We start from the raw sequence: 15,947 nt of genomic DNA, 5'->3' as shown, positions 1-15,947 counted from the left end.
CTGCTAATTATTTATCCAATAGGAAGCGCTCGGATAAACAGAGACGACCATTCTTTCATAAACTAATATGTTAGTTATATTCGCATCCTGTCCGGTCAGGAAGTGGGCTCTATTTCAACCTCTCATAGACTTCTTACAATGTGCACTACCCTATCATCATTCAACTATGTTTGGAAGGGTATCATAGTTCGTGCGATGCGACTTTGAAGGGGAAAAAGAGCATTTGGTCCTGAAATCCCTCTGCCGGCATGAAAACCAACCAAGCTAATTAAGGGAAGAAAATAACAGCTACAAGTCTCAACACAGGCCATCTAAAAGCTTTTCCTTCACATCTTGCTTCTGCACCTCACGAAGAAGCTTATATCCGTTAGAGGTACAAGTTGGCTACCATATCAGCTGAGCTAAATGTGGTAGTATGACTTGTTCCTCTTTCCTCTGATTGGTCCTAGCTCCGCTCTGACTGTGTAAAATCTAGATAACTATAGAGGTTAATACGGTAAAATTTTTAGTACCCTTTGCAACTCTGTAGCACTCAAGGTGAGAAAGCTTGTAAGGAAAAAAGAAGGGTTCAAAAGTTATAAAGAGAAGAACCCCTTATCTAAGGAAGTCCTGGTCCCTTAGTTTAAAATGGTCTTAGCACATTAGAGCGACAATCCTAGCTCAGGAATAAAAAGCACTTTTCGTATCATCATCGGGACCGTGTTAAAATCTTTCGACACATTTTTATAATATAAAGGGATGGTGCCTAGGACAGGAGGCAGGTGAGCAGGTGATGCTGCCCACACTCCTTTGGAACAAGCTTCATTACTACACGTCTGCTCTATAGTAGACCTACAGGAGCAGTGATGAAAAGCAAGCGGGAACAGTAATGAGAAGACAATTACGGAGCCGTTTCCCCTCAGGGGAAACGTAAGACTTCTAGGATTTCATATCTAAGTTCTCTTGATCTAGCCCACAATTCCACAGCTCTAGATCATGCGTTTCTAATAGAGCAATTTCCCTTGCTCTACTAACATCCCTCCAGACGTAGTTTGTCATTATTAATTTGCATTTCCATTTTATAACTTCTCTACAGCCTAGATCTAGAACAATATTAAAAGGAGATAGCAAATAGGAGAGTAGAAGGCGTGCTTACCTATAAAATACCTACTTAAGCAAGCCTTCCCTAAGGATCTTCCAAAGAAGCAAGCCGTCAGTTATAATATAAGGAATAATTAACTATTTACCTAACGTAGCATCGCTGTTCAAGATCACAGAAGTATTGCCTAGAGCAATCGTCATTAACAAGGATCACATCATAGTTCGCTCAATGTGACTCTGAAGGACAAAAATAGCATTCGGTCCTGAAGTCCCTCCGCCGGCATGAAAGCCAACCGAGCTAATTAAGTGAAGAAAGTAATAGCTACTACTCTCAACACGGACCATCTGAAAACGTTTCCTTCACATCTTGCTTCTGCATCTCGCGCAAGAAAGCGAAGTTGACCAAATCTGCTCTCAACTCGGCCGCTTCCTCGGCCCTTCCAAGCGAACTCAACTCACCCATCAACGCGATGCGGTTGTAGAGTGCGCACTGTGGCAGAAGTTGTTGTGCCTCCTTCGATTCTTTGTTAGCTTTCCTAAAGGTAACGTCGTCTACTGACAGGGTTTCACATAGATAGAAGATTACCAAGTCCTTATCTTTATGTCCTATGGCCTATACTATATATGTATAGTATACTCTTACAAGCTAGAGCACACAGCAGATACGGAGAAATAAATAAGTAAAGAAAAGGCTTAAATTATAAGAAGAAGAATCTTATAGGTAGAGGGCCTATATAAAGGGGGCCCTTAAGCTTGTCTATATAATATAGTATATAGTGTGGCTGACAGTATCTGCCACATATACATGAGCCTCCTGTAATATATACGCTTACCGTTACTAGAGAAAATATATCCCAGTACTCCTAAGATGTTGGATTTTTAGCAGCGAGAAGAGAGATTCCCTTTTCATACAGGGAATGGTATTCATTCCGCTGTAAGTCCAGGTTTGGAGCCTCACCTATCAGAGCTATTGCTAGTTGGTGGTATTGGTATGAGTTTTCTCCCAACTGATTAACTGCGTCCTGAATCAAATCTTTGAAGTTGTTCCGAAGATTTCGATTACAGTGGCTCGTTTACCGTGGTTGGTTATGGCTCTGGCCGCTCGATGTCTTGCCGAGATACTGTTGAGGTCACATTCTCTGCAAACTTCCGTATAGCAGTCGATTACTATTCCTTGAATTGATTGGAGAGTATTGTAGTCGACCTGACCGGTCTCATTGTCAAATAGTTGTTGCATTGCAGCGGCGGCAACACTAATGGGTCGCCCGGGGTATTTGATATCCAGATTACGCGATAGATGGGCGAGGTAACGTTGAAGGATCTCCCCTTTTTTTCTTGTGTGCATATATCTTTCGTACATACACTGCGGAATTGCGATGAGTAGTTCTTCGTAAAACTTGATTGGTTCTAGGCCGGCCGCGATGATATGTTCGAGACTTGTGAATGCTTGCCGAAGCAGGGGGCCGCAATTCTTGAAGTCTCCCATGTCAAACAAGTCAAATGCAAGCCTGAAGTTGTGCCTAACAGAGCGTCCTTTTGCAGAAAGAGGTCGATATCTATTCGATAGGCTCCAGAAAGTGCGGTGCCGGGCAGCGTCCAAGATTATCTCTCGAATGCTGACGCAGGTCTTCTCGGTCCATTCGTACAGTCTATTCCCGTAAAGTAATGCTGTGGCGGGTCCTGGGGTATTCTTAGTAAAGTTGTGTTTTGAACCAAGGGCAATATCATAAAGCGATTTGTTCTGGACGGGGGCCTGGCTTAGATTCCGTCTAGCTGGTCTCCGACACGTGGCCACGCCGCGTCAGGTTTCGACCAGAACGCCTTGGGCGCGACTTCTTTGCAGCGCTTTCGTGTTGTACCTTTTCCAGTTCCATTTCTCAAACTGGCGCTTGTACATCCTCTCTCCAGCAACATCAGAAAGTCAGCAACGCACACTACGATATATTGGCGAGTAATCTGAGAAGACGTACGTCGCTGAGAACGAATGTTCCTTCGACATGATCTCTATTATTTCCTTGAGTGGGAGGTTTTGATCGAGGTAAAGTCGTTGGATGGCATCTTTTTGGCGTCCCAGTCTTCCTGGCTCTCGGGACGAGGAACCCGGGGTCGATTGAGGGCGATTTGGTCCGCCGAGATAGAAACTGAAGCCGAGAAGGGATGAAATGGAAGATTTTGCCGCATGATTGACGATTCTGGCAAAGTGGCGAAGCTGGTGCAGTCCGTGGCGGTGTCGCAGAGCTGGGACTTGGATAGCTCGTGGGTTGTTCAGGTGTATGTGGCTTTCTAGATGCATGTATTGTGTATAATGAGCGGGAAACAAAGATGCTCTGGTTTGCACGAGTTCCGCGAGCTGAATTCTGTAGTAATTATCAACTTGGGTTTTGAAGAGTGAAGAAGGGATGCACCAAGCACCAAATTTACAGGAATCAGAGCTTTATATATAGTTATACCTGGTTTTAAAGGGTACATGAACTTATCATTTTGCTGAAATATCAAAAATTAAGGCTGCGCCTGCTGCCATCAACCTCACCGCCAATAAGGGACACCACGTTGACAGTCGTGGTTCATCCCAAGACGCAAGGTCTTTTTGGGTGTTGGCGGTTGCTGATTGGACGTCACACCCATGCCAAGTGGTGACATGCGTCTCGGTCTACAAGCTCTTCCTCTGGAGGTGGATGATAAAAGGCCCCTATGTGAGAGGCCAATAAAACTAGGGTCTATGATCATAAGCATTGGTTCCACCTGCTTAGAAAGACATAAAAGTAGGTTGCAATGTTGGGAATAATTTGCCATTCACCCAACGCAGCATCGCTGTTCCAGATCACAGAAGTATTGCCTAGAGGAATCCTCATCAAGGAGGATCGCATTCTCACGCGAGTAGATTAGTTGAATCTCACGGCACTTGAAATATAGTTCCCGTATAGAATCGCCGAATCTTACCTGAGCAAGGGACCCTACTGTAAGGCATGATGTAATTAGATCAATGCCTTGAGAATTGAGATTCTTGACTGCCTAGACCGAACAAGGTTACCTCGACGGCATCCATCAACATGGGGTTTTCATGACTAGCTCATGCAGTATTGGATAGAAAGCCGAGCCAGACCAGACTCAAAGAGGACATTTCTGGGTTGATCAGGAACGAACTGACCGGTTCGCCAGCCGGGATGACATGTTAGCCCCGCCCCTTACAGTGTCTTTTGATATAAAGACTGTATGGACATGGGACAAATAGTGGGTTAGTACAGTACGAATATTCCTGATCGTACGGCTGACGGTGAAAGCAGGCAGCGGCTAAGGAGCTGTGCCGCACCCGCGCACCCGCACCATTCAACTGCCGCCGCCTTTGCAGGCCGCTTCCCCCCCTCCATCATCCTCGAACCGCGGATTTCCACCTTTCAAAATCCACTTTGACCTGAAAGTACGATGCCCGGTCTCGTCAATTGATTTTCCGCTGCTCGGCTTTGACTTTGGATCAGTGGGCTCTCTTGTTCCTCTCAGCTTTCGTTGACGTGTAAGCCAGATATCATCACCTTCAGCCATACAATACAAACCTCGCCATGTCCCATTATACACCCCCGGCCTCGAAGGACGAGCGGCCTAGCAAGCTTCGGAAGCATGCGCACCATGGCTTCCCCTTCGCCACGGCCCCTGTGCCGCCGCCGCCGGGCACAGACGGCTTTGCCTCGCTTCCGCCTCGCTGGCAGCCTGTCGAGTACTCCCTCGTGGACTACCACCACCACGGGCCTGCCATCTACGGGGAAAACGTCTGGCCCCAAAGCCATGGAATAGGTCAGATGGACCACGCCTTTGCAAAACCCTTGCCCGCGGACGACCAGTCGGCACTCACCTTTTTCCCGCCTGCCTCGTCCCTCACCCAACCCTCTCCCCGGGCCTTGAGCACCTTCTCGTCGCCCTCCGTCGTCTCCCAGCCGTCCTCTGCCGGGTCCGCCGTCTCGCCCACCCAGACCGACTTCCCGTACGAGTGGATGACGAGGAGGGCGTCGCCATCCACGACCTCGTCCGTTACCCAGGCCGCCACCCAGCGACCCGTGAGCCGCGCCCAGAGCCGCTTCGTCTGCCTCGGGCCGCACTGCGACGAGTCCTTTGACCGGGAGCAAGACTACACGGCGCACTGCAAGACAGCCCATACGCACACTTGTAACTGGGCAGGCTGCAACCGGCCAAGCTTCGCCACCAAGGACGGCCTCGCCTGGCATGTCAAGCTGGAGCACCTCCTTATCTGCCCCGCCCCAGGCTGCACCGAGAGTTCCTTCCAGACCAAGCAGATCCTCGAGAGCCACGTTAGATGTGCCCACACGGAGGCCGGCGGTGACGGGAAAGGCAAAGGAAAGGATCTCAATACAACAGCAGCAACAACGACGACGACGACAACAACAGTGACAAAGCCCATGGCCCAGATCATGGTCTCCACCAGCTCGTCCCAGGCCTCCCACGCCGTTGCGGCGCCATCTCAAAACCCGAACGAGGACCGGGCCATCAAGCAGATACTATCTGTGGCCGTTTCCAAGAAAAAGTGCCGCGAACAGCTGAGGAACGTGGTCGAGAAGAAGCTCAGAAGACAACAAGGTAATGCGTTTGAACGCCTTGTCTCTCCCTTGCGTGGTGGTCTTTTCTCTTCTTCTTCTTGTTTAATCTAACACGGCCCAGGTCAAACCCCACGAACAGCCGACTGCCCGAGCGACTTTTCTCGGGCCCGCCTCTCCCGCCTGGCCGAGGCCGCAGGCTTCCCCCTCGTCTGGGAACACGGCGTCCTCCCCTTCCTCGTCGATTTCATCCCCAAGTGGTGCGGACCGAACCACGTCGTCAGCGTCACCCGCGGCAAGACGCCCGGCTCCCGGCAGATCTGCATCATGACCAGGAAAGAGCCGTCCCGGACCCGCCGCATCATCATCGCGGCGCACGTCAGGGACCTGCTCCCCGAGAACCACCGGGCCACCGTCACCTTCGCCTTCGTCACCGGCGCCGTCGGCCGCATGGTCTGGGCGCGCGGGCTGAGCGGGGAGATGCCGGACGAGGTCTGCATGGCCCGGAACCCGTACTACTTCAAGAGCCCGTGCATGGGCGACAGCATCGGCATCGACGGCACCGCCGACTTCAAGGAGAGCACATCCACCCTGGGCCCCTGCCTGCTCGTCGGCGGCGGCAGCTACTGGCTCGCCAACTTCCACCCCTTTGTCGACGCGTACCAGCACCTGGCGTCCGTCAGCGTGGAACATCCCTCGCCTAGCGACCGAGCGGGATGCATCGACGAGCGGCACGACACCATGCCAGACACGGACTTCACCATCGGCCATCTCACCGCCACGTCCGGCATCGACCTGAAGACGACCCGCATCTCCCACGACCCTTACTGGGAGGAGTGCGACAAGGAACCCCCCCTGGTCGTTACCGACTGGATCCTCATCGCGTCCAAGACGCGCCAGGCCAATATACTTCGCCGGTTCCCCTCCGACACCATGCCTCTCCTGAAGGAAGTCCCCGTGAAGACGACCAGCGTCGTTGTCCCGGGCGCCACCGTGGTCTCCACGGGGCGCACCTCGGGCCACCAGCGCGGCCAGGTTTGCGAGATCCCCGCCTACGTCAGCGCGGACGAGAACGGCACCGGCAAGGCCACGCGCGAGTGGTTCGTCGAGGAGCCCTACCCCTTCGACGACGAGGAGGGCTGGATCCGCGGCGGCATCGGCGTCGAGGGCGACAGCGGCGCCGCCATCGTCGACGCCGACACCAACGCCCTCGTCGGCCAGCTCTGGGGCCGCAACAAGTACTTCGGCGCCGGGCCCCGCCTGACCTTCTTCACCCCCGTCGGCGACCTCTTCGACGACATCCAGGAGCGGTGCGGCCAGCAGGTGCGCCCGCAGCTCCCGCAGTACCGCGACGAGTCCGACTGCTACCCGGTCGACCCCAGCTGCAGGCAGTGCTTCGATCTGCGCACCTACCTCGACAGCAGGCGCAACTCGCGCGAGTCGCTGCGCTCCATCGTCGGCCGCAACAACGAGAGCGAACACGGCGGCGACCTGACGTCCGTCGGGGGCACATCGGAGCTCGCGACACCAAAGGACCACCACGCCTTCTGGCCCCGCAGCTCGGGCGTCGAGGAGGTCGGCTCGTCCTTCGCCAGCTTCATGTCGCCGCCGTCCGCTGCTGCCGCCGCCGTCGCCGCGCCGTCCTTGGCCTTCACCCCGCAGCCCGGCACCCCCGGCATCGTGGACGTCAGGAGCCCTTACGCCCTCACCCTCAGCGCCGAGGATCTTTACGACGACGAGGGTTACACTCACGCCATGGCGGACGCCGTCCCCGGAAAGCGTGCGGCCGCCGCGGTGCCCCTTGCGCGGAGCTCAAGTCAGAATGCCAAGAGGCAGAGATTGCATTAAGCGTGTGTTAATTTTTTTTTTGTCTGGTTCGGATTTGTCGTCTTTGTTCTTTTTCTTTTTCTTCATCATATCGTGAGGATGGGTGGGGTAAATTCAGCCGGGGAACCCGCCTCTAGCCATCTTCTTGGCTCTCTGGTCACGGCGGTTGTGGTTCGCCCGCGAGCCCTTGCTGGCCTCCTTTCTCCTCCGCGCCGCCTCCGTCTCTTTCTCTCCCGTCGGACCCGCCACGTTGCCGCCTCCCCTTACGCCACCGCCACCACCACCCCTGCCGCGGCCACGACCTCCGCGACCTCCTCCGCGACCGCCTCCTCTGCCGCCCCTCGACGAGCCTCCTCCCTCGGGGTCGGACTCGTCACCGGCTCGCCACGCCGTCGACACGATCTCGGCCTGGGCACCGGTGAATGCCGCAGCGCCGCTGTACTTGGCCTCGAGCCGCCGCTTCTGGCCCAGGTTCCTCGACAGCATCACGGCCCAACCCTCGATGGCCTCGTCCGTCATGCCCGTGTCCTCCCGCAGCTTGCCCCGCGCCTGGCCCCGCCTTGTCGCGGCCTGCCTGTCGAACACGCCCGGGTCCGCCTGGTAGACCTTGAACAGCGTCTCCTCGTTGGCGTCCTTCTGGCCGTCCGCCTCCTCGTTGGCGTTGTCCACCGTGCCGCCGACATCGTCGGCGTCGTAGGTGTCGTCGCGCTCATCGTCGTCCGAGTCGAAGGCCGCGAGCGCCGACAGGATGGCTGCCTTGTTGGGCGCTGCGGACCTGTCTCGCAGAACGTCGTCGGCCGTTTTCTCGGGGGCCTTTTTCCCGAAATGGAGTTTGGAAACGTCTAGATCTAGTCTGTCTAGTTCATCATCGTCAAATACGTTATGCCGCCGTGGTAATTGCGGAGGTGTCGGTCTGGGTTCGAGCTGGCTCTTTCTTCTCTCCAGCCTGGGCGATCTGGCGTACATTAGCAGTTAGATCATGAATGATGAGTGAGACACAGGTAGTGAAAGAAAAAGCAATCAAAAAGAAACATAAAAACATTTGAAATGCAGATTGAAAACCTGAAATAATAAACGTACAGTTGCGCGGTGCGGTCCGCGGTCGCGAGGTGCGGGGGCAGCGAGTCCTCCAGCAGGTGCGCCGTGACGACCTCCGTGTCATCGCCGTACTCGTCAAACAGCTTTGAGATAAAGGCCGAGCCCAGGTCGGGGAACAGGTCCTGGATGAGGGAGATCTGGCTCTGCCTGTGTATGTGCAGTTCGGCCTGGTCGCCGGCGACGTCCTTTGCCTTGCCCTTGCCCTTGTCGACCCTGCGCTTGACGAGCCTCTTGGGGGGCCGCATCATGCCGCCGCCGGGCTTGCGGAAGCCCTCGAGGGCGGTGATGCGCGACTTGAGGGCCGTCGAGGCGGCGCCGGCGTCCTCGGCCCTCTTGAGCAGGTGGCGCAGCACGGGGGTGACGGTGACCAGCTCGGCGACGAGGGAGTCGTTCACGCCGATCGGGCCGGCGCGGTGGGCATCGGCGGCGGTCTTTAGGGAGAAGAGGACGTCGGCGAGCATGCCGAAGCGCGGGGGCTCGGTGGCGGTCAGGCCGACGAGGCCGAGGTAGGCGGCGGCGACGAGGACCTTGCGCAGGGGCGGGTTGGTGATCTTGAAGGCGGAGACGAGACCGTCTAGGAAATCGCCGCCGGCGAGGAAGAAGGCGGCGGCGTGCGGGGAGGCGTGCAGGAGGTGGTTGAGGGAGGCGAGGCGGGCCTCAAGCGACTTGAGGTCGGCCTTGAGGCCAGCCTCGAGGGACTGGGCGAGGGACTTCTTGAGGCCGGCCAGGGCTTGCTCGAGGGCGGGGCCGTGGAGGGCGAAGGCGCGGGAGAGGGCGGGCGGGGCGCTCCTGCGATACAGCTTGCTGAAGGCGGCGAGGAAGGGCGGCGACGTGAGCGCGGATGGGGGCGGATGGGACGGCGTCGTGAGGAGACGGGAGGCGAGGCCGAAGGCCGACCTAAGCAGCGTCCTGGCGTGGGCGGAAGGACCGAGGACGGTCGAGGGCCCCGCTGCTGCGTCCGCGAGCTCGGTGACGAAGGAGGAGAGGAAGGGCGGGACGGAGGAGTCCTCCTTGGAGGCGGCCTTGGCGAGCTGAGCGTCGGGAAGGGTGAGGTACGCCTGGGTGAGGGTCGTCCAGGCGTCGAGGAGAGACTCCCAGTCCTCCGGGGTGAGCTTGGCGCGCCACTGCGAGGACGGAAAGGGGGCGAGGGGCGGTAAAGAGGTCGCCATTTTTGAGGAAGGGGGTTGCGCGATGAGTTTGGCGGGGGGTTATATTAATGCGGGTGAGACGAGGGGGAGAGAAAGAGCTCTACGGGAGAGCTTGTGTGATCGTGTCTTTATCGCGAATCCATCCGGGGGTTGTTCTGATTGTGCCTGAGGAAGATGGCGTTTTGGAGGTGAGATGAGATGGAGATGACATGAGTGAGAGGAGTTGTGTGAGATGAGACAGCTTTCATGACATGTATGCAGTAGACATCGTTCCTCGCCGGATGATTCATTGACGTCGGTTTCCCGGGGGAGGGGCGCAAACGCAGTGAGCCTTTCGGCGGAGCTTGCAAGACGCGGCAGGAGTGGGGGGAGGGGCCTGTCCTGCCTGTCCTGTGCTGTAGTCGGTGGGGGTTTCCCTTGTGTCGTTCAGATGGTAGGCGAAAAAGGTACGTAACTTTTTTGCTCTCGCAAGGCCCCGCGCTAGTCCTAATGTAGGCTAGCGGCATTCTTCTCGGTAAAGCCCTACCTCCAATCCCCACGAAAAAGTTCGCGATCACGCCCGCGCCCGGAACCTTTCGTTTTTTTCCCACTCCAAGCTTTCGATAGTCATCAGCCTTCATCACTTTGCCGCAACCAAAGCCGTTCGAGTCGTGAAGGAAAAAGAAGCCTCGCTCTCTCAATTCCCCTATAAACCACACCCGTCCAACCGACAACAAAAACAACCAAAACCCGTCAACATGTCTTACAACAAGGACAAGGACTTCGGCGAGGCGCCCAAGACGCACAAGATCCGCATCACCCTCTCCTCCCGCAAGGTCCAGTCCCTCGAGAAGGTCTCGGCCGAGCTCATCGAGCGCGCCAAGTCCAAGGACCTCCGCGTCTCCGGCCCCGTCCGCCTGCCCACCAAGACCCTCAAGATCACCACCCGCAAGACCCCCTGCGGTGAGGGTTCCAAGACCTGGGACTGCTTCGAGATGCGCATCCACAAGCGCCTCATTGAGTACGTCCCGCCGCTGCCCCTCCTTTTCACGCTCGGCATCAATTTTTGAAAAGAAAAAAAAAAGCTAATCTTTTCGCGTAGCCTCAACGCCCCCACCGAGATCGTCAAGCAGATCATCATCAACATCGAGGCCGGTGTCGAGGTCGAGGTCACCATCGCCGCATAAGCGGCTGGAGCTGGCCAAGGGACAAGAGGGACGCGAGGTGCTGTTGTTATTGTTGTACAAGGGACGGACAGAATGGGCTTTTGGCTTGGGGATTGCCGCGCCACGGGCGGGCGGGCGGCGAGGGCGCCGAAAGGCCCCTCGTCCTCTACCCGGCAGGCGCGGCGGGACGAGCCAGGAGGTCTAGATACCACCCAAATCAACTGATGACCACCGAACCAAACAAACTACCTGGAATTGCGCCGTTGTGATGTGTCGCTCTGCCCGTTATGTATAGTGTTGAACGCCCCTGGCTCAATGAGTCTTCTTCGGCCGAAACAAGCGTGGGCATGATGGGGCGTGGGCTGGGGCGCTGAAATAGATATTGAACATTTGCCAGTAGTAAAGAACATGGTGCTTGCGCCTGTCTGCAGCGCAGGTAGCACCTATTATATCATCTGCCCCCCCGGGACGTCATATCCCGTCCCCCTTTTCACTGATTGATCCTTTTTTTCTTCTTCATCAACGCCTTGCAATGCCAGTTCCTTTACAAGAGTACAGAGGTGGTGATCGCGGTGGTCTTCACCTCACCTCACCTCACCTCACCTCACCTCGCCCCACTCCCATCACAAGTCCCAAAGACAAAACTCCCGCTTCGGCGGCAGCTCGGGCATCAGCCCCTCAAACTTGCTCGTCTGCATGAACGCCTGCCACTGCTGCCTCGACTTGTCATCATAAGCCTCGTCGGGCAGCTCCGTGTCCTTGTAGTAGTTGGGCGGGCCGTCGGGGAACCAGATCCTCGTCCACGCGCCGTTGAAGGCCCGGATCCCGGGAAGGTTGTTCTGGTACGTGACGGGCTTGCCCTTCCAGTTGCTCAGCCGCCCGTCCATACCCTTGGCGCTGTAGCTCGAGATCGGCGGGTGCTGCCTCGAGCTCCCTGGCGGGTACGGCCCACTCCCGGGTGCCGCCGCTTGTTGCGCGGCAGGCGGCGCGGCGGGCTGCCCACCAAATGGGTTTGATGCTGCTCCGCCCCCGCCGAGGCCGCCCGCTGGCTGGCCGAAGGGCGACGGCGCGTTGTTCTGGCCAAAGGGGTTTGGCTTCTGGCCGAGTTGCGCCGGCTGGCCAAAGGCGCTGGTTGGCTGTGGCGGCTGCTGTTGCGTCGGTTGTGCTTCCATCGACGCAGACCCGAATGCGCTGGGCTGGGAGTCTGGCTTTGCGCCAAAGGGATTGCTCGCCGCCGTCTGTGTTTGCGCGGGCTGGCCGAACGGACTCGCAGACGTCGTCTGTGACGGCTGGCCAAAGGCACTAGGAGCCGCGGTCTGGGAGGGCTGCCCGAACGGGCTGGCGTTGGACTGCGCGGGAGCACCGAACGGACTGGCATTCTGCGTCGTGTTTTGTGCCGGTTGTCCGAACGGGCTGGGGCTGGCTGTGTTCTGCGCCGCTTGGCCAAAGGGACTGGCCGAGTTGCCACCAGCGGCAGCACTCGCAAAGGGGCTGGCTCCGCTCGAAGCGCCGCCAAAGGGGTTCGGCTTCTGCCCCAACGCGCTCGCTTGGCCAAAGGCGCTGCCACTGCCACCGGACTGCGACGGCTGACCGAACGCACTGCCAGAGCTACCACCGGGCTGCGCAGGCTGGCCGAAAGCTGGCGCTCCAAAGGGGTTCGGCTTCTGGCCTAGTGACGATGGCTGGCCGAAAGCTGATGTGCCACCCCCGAGCGCGCCGGGTTTTCCAAAGGCAGACGTGGGCTGGGAGGGCTGGCCAAAAGCCGGGGCTGAGCTCTGACTCGGGGCCCCAAACGCCGAGGTCGGCTGCGCCGGCTGCCCGAAGGCCGATGAAGGCTGCGAAGGCTGTCCAAAGGCGGGCGTGCCAAACGGGTTCGGGCGTTGCCCCAGGGCGGCCGGCTGGCCGAAGGCGGTTCCCGAGGCCGCTGCGGTGTTGGCCCCGCCACCAAAGGGTGATGAGGTTTGCTGGCTGTTCGAGGAAAATGGGTTTGACGACGTAGCCGAGGATGAGTTTGATGAAAAGGGGTTCTGCTGGCCGAGGGAAGACGCGGCCCTCCTCCCAACCGCGAACTCTCCCGTCGTGCCACCCGGTTGTGTCCCCTGCTTGCAGATGTCTATTCTGTTGGGGTGCTTCTGCTCGGCGGACACGATGAACTGGATTGCCCCGTCAAGGTTGCCGACCGCTGTCTTCATCTGCTGCTGGGCTTGCTGGTAGACCTCCTGCGCTTGGTTGAGCTGCTGTGGCGTTAGCTAGCTGTGCGTGTCGAGTCTGTTCCGCCCTTTTGATGTCCTACCGCTTGTTGAGGGTTTCCCGCGGCCGTCGCCATCAGGTGGAGAAGCCTCATCTCCTCGAAACTCTGCTCGCGCATGGGGCCTCCAAAGAGTTGTTCGGGGGCGTCCCTACCCGGACCGTAGGCGGACAAGATCCATTGAGGTGCCTCTGACGTCAAGTCCTTTTCGATGGCTTCTTTAGATAGTTGGTACGGCAGCGCTGCGCGTACGTCAGTACTTCAGGTCTCTCTTTTCATACGTGTAGGTCGCTTCGTCGATGCACGAACCATCGTTGCCACCGCGGTTGAATCCCCCCCCTCCACCCTGCCCAAAAGCTGCAAAGCGGTTGTTCGATTGTGATCTCGGGTGCTCGAATCGGCAGTTCTCTGGTCGCAGACGTTAGCTCGACACGTTCTACATTGAAAGCCGCAGAGTCCCCGCGACATGGGAAGAGACCAATGGATGCGCCATCGCGCGTGACGTACGTCCATACCTGCAGTTCCCCTGCTCGTAGAACTTGCAGACCACCATGTCGAGGGCCGTAAGCGAGCGTTCTGTGGTGTCGGTTTCGGCGTGACGGCAGAAGCTATGTCATTTCGGAGGATTCGCAAACTTGGGCAGGATCGACAAGACGGGAGGCGGATATAAGACAAAGCTGCCAATTGTCACAAGGGCGCGCGGATCGGGCGTCGAGGAAGAAATCAAACCTAATATCAGTCAGCCTTTCGTAGCCTTGCCGTTGCTGGGCGCTAGCGCGGTTTGACGGGCCAATGGGAGGTCAGTACAGTGTTTATCGCATGTACGAGCTCTTCACACTGTATCCACCTCTTCTTCCTCCGAAAGCGTCACACAAAGTCTCGGAATGCCACATTCACACTGACTGACTGACATGATTTATCTTTGCTTATATATTTAATTACTTATTTCTACTTACCAATTTCTTTTCCTCTCCACATTAATAATCTCTCTCGCTCTTCATGGTCACAGTTCTCTCGTGTATCTCCCATTTGTATTGTCATTGAACCATCCAATTATAATTTCATCTGCCGCACCCTCCCATGCTCTTCCAGACTGGCTTGAACACTCGGAAATGATTGATCTTATGCATCAAGCAGGTACTGCTGACGGAGCATCCAGAACACGACAACAAGGGGACAGGCAAAAAGACACAATACCTGAATCGATCGACTTTGATTGCTTCCACTAAAATACAACTATGCTAGCACCCGTCTACCCGATAACGCCGGCAATCATGGGCTTCAGCTGCTCCTCGACGTAGGCAGGGTTCCGCCAGTCCGACCAGTCGACGGTCAGCAGGCCCCACGACTCGTCGTAGTTTTGCGTGCCCGAGCGGACGTAGTAGCTGCCCACGAGCACCCAGATGAAGAAGCTAGCCCTGGCCTCGGGGAGGTACTCGGACAGGCACGTCGCGTAGACGCCCTGGTACGAGTCGTCCTCCATGTTGAACCCGTACTCGGTCAGCGCGACGGGGAACACGTTGACCGTCGCCGGGTCCGTCGCGTTCATGGCCTGGAACCCGCTGTTGTACAGGGCTGACTTCAGGCTGTCGCAGCTGGTGGCGCCGTTGTTGTAGTTGTGGATCTCAAGCACGAGCTTGTCGGTATAGGCGAAGTCGCTGCGCGAGAAGGTGCCGTTCCCGGGCTCCAGCGCCGTGCCGCGGACCACGGGCGTGACCGTGGTGTCGTAGTTGAGGCCCGAGAGGTAGATGAGCACGTCCGGGTTCGCGCCGTTGATGGCGTCGGTGCCCAGCTTGATGTACTCGTACCAGTCCTGCCAGTGGTACGAGGCGGCCACGAGGTCGGGGTTGTCGGATGCCTGGCGGAGCTCGTTCCGGAGGGACATGGAGACGAACGCCGGCCACGATTTGCCCTGCACAGCAAGTCAGTCGTCAGTCGCCCTTGAGAGGCTCAAGGACGGAAGAGGTAAAAATAAAATAAAAAACGCTTACGTGTTCTGCCATGTAGGCGAGGCCGCGCACCCAGTTGTCGACGTCGAACTCGCGGTCTCCCCACCACGTGTTGCCGTCGTCGCTGGAGCAGCACCACTTGGCCTTGGACATGTGGTTGTCGAGGTGGATGTGGACCTGCTGCTTGGCACACTCGGCAGCGATAGCGTCGTAGACCTGCAGCAAAAGGTTATCATGTCAGCCAGCCATCGGGCTATGAATACGAAACGTATGAAAAAGAAATCAAAAGAAATCAATTCCATGTTGTCGCGTCAACGTACCTCCAGGCGGGTGGTGGCCTCAGTAAAGGACGGGTTCTTGGCCAAGACCTGCGCGAGGACGGCAGTGCCGTTGGCCTCGCCCAGGCCCTCGACGAAGGCCGTCTTGAGGTCGACGTCGTTGCCGCCGTTGTCGTAGATCTGGTCGACGAGCTCGATGGCGTAGGTCAGGCGGATGGCGTTCATGCCGATGCTCTTGATCTTGGAGATGATCTGCTCGACCGAGGCGTACTGCAGGCCCTCGGGGACCATGACCTCGCCGTGGCCGGGCCAGTTGGTGCCGGCGAAGTTGACGATATTGCCCGAGGCGTCCAGCTGCCAGCGCCCGTCGCTGGTGAAGGGACCGTTGGGCCAGGCGGCCTGCCTGGCCTGGGGGAAGGCGGCGGCGGCGGCGGCGACGAACAGGAGGGAGCTGAGGAACTTCATTGCGGTCGAGATGGGGAGAGCCTGCGGGAGGTTGTCACAGCAGAGGCGGTCGACGCGTGTCACCGCGCGGCCGTCTCTGACTTTTATACCACAATCTCTCAACGCGGCATCTCTCTCCCAGATGGGACAGTCATCCCGTCCATATGCCTTGCTTGCTGCACGGAC

At 57.3% G+C, this 15,947-nt stretch overlaps 5 protein-coding genes across 5 annotated transcripts; 2 read left to right on the top strand and 3 right to left on the bottom strand.

The window, feature by feature from the left end:
- Positions 1–4,637: 4,637 nt before the first annotated feature.
- Positions 4,638–7,472, top strand: GLRG_05488 (uncharacterized protein; the record flags this gene model as incomplete). Its single annotated transcript, XM_008096173.1, has 2 exons — positions 4,638–5,667; positions 5,749–7,472. The coding sequence occupies 2 exons, from the start codon at positions 4,638–4,640 to the stop codon at positions 7,470–7,472; spliced, it is 2,754 nt and encodes a 917-aa protein (XP_008094364.1).
- Positions 7,473–7,565: 93 nt separating this feature from the next.
- Positions 7,566–9,718, bottom strand: GLRG_05487 (CUE domain-containing protein; the record flags this gene model as incomplete). Its single annotated transcript, XM_008096172.1, has 2 exons — positions 7,566–8,406; positions 8,532–9,718. The coding sequence occupies 2 exons, from the start codon at positions 9,716–9,718 to the stop codon at positions 7,566–7,568; spliced, it is 2,028 nt and encodes a 675-aa protein (XP_008094363.1).
- A 716-nt stretch (positions 9,719–10,434) lies between these two features.
- On the top strand, positions 10,435–10,863 carry GLRG_05486 (ribosomal protein S10; the record flags this gene model as incomplete). Its single annotated transcript, XM_008096171.1, has 2 exons — positions 10,435–10,697; positions 10,779–10,863. 2 exons carry the CDS (start codon positions 10,435–10,437, stop codon positions 10,861–10,863), a joined length of 348 nt encoding a protein of 115 aa, XP_008094362.1.
- Positions 10,864–11,465: 602 nt separating this feature from the next.
- On the bottom strand, positions 11,466–13,643 carry GLRG_05485 (uncharacterized protein; the record flags this gene model as incomplete). The annotated part of the gene is made up of 4 exons (XM_008096170.1): positions 11,466–13,076; positions 13,136–13,332; positions 13,400–13,498; positions 13,598–13,643. The coding sequence occupies 4 exons, from the start codon at positions 13,641–13,643 to the stop codon at positions 11,466–11,468; spliced, it is 1,953 nt and encodes a 650-aa protein (XP_008094361.1).
- A 699-nt stretch (positions 13,644–14,342) lies between these two features.
- On the bottom strand, positions 14,343–15,782 carry GLRG_05484 (beta-1,6-galactanase; the record flags this gene model as incomplete). The annotated part of the gene is made up of 3 exons (XM_008096169.1): positions 14,343–15,002; positions 15,082–15,255; positions 15,360–15,782. The coding sequence occupies 3 exons, from the start codon at positions 15,780–15,782 to the stop codon at positions 14,343–14,345; spliced, it is 1,257 nt and encodes a 418-aa protein (XP_008094360.1).
- Between the last annotated feature and the right edge of the window lie 165 nt (positions 15,783–15,947).

This window comes from Colletotrichum graminicola, assembly GCF_000149035.1.
Source record: "Colletotrichum graminicola M1.001 genomic scaffold supercont1.19, whole genome shotgun sequence".
NCBI classification, from domain to species: domain Eukaryota; kingdom Fungi; phylum Ascomycota; class Sordariomycetes; order Glomerellales; family Glomerellaceae; genus Colletotrichum; species Colletotrichum graminicola.
Note: the sequence above shows the minus strand (reverse complement) of the source record. Positions and strands in the feature narration are given on the sequence as shown.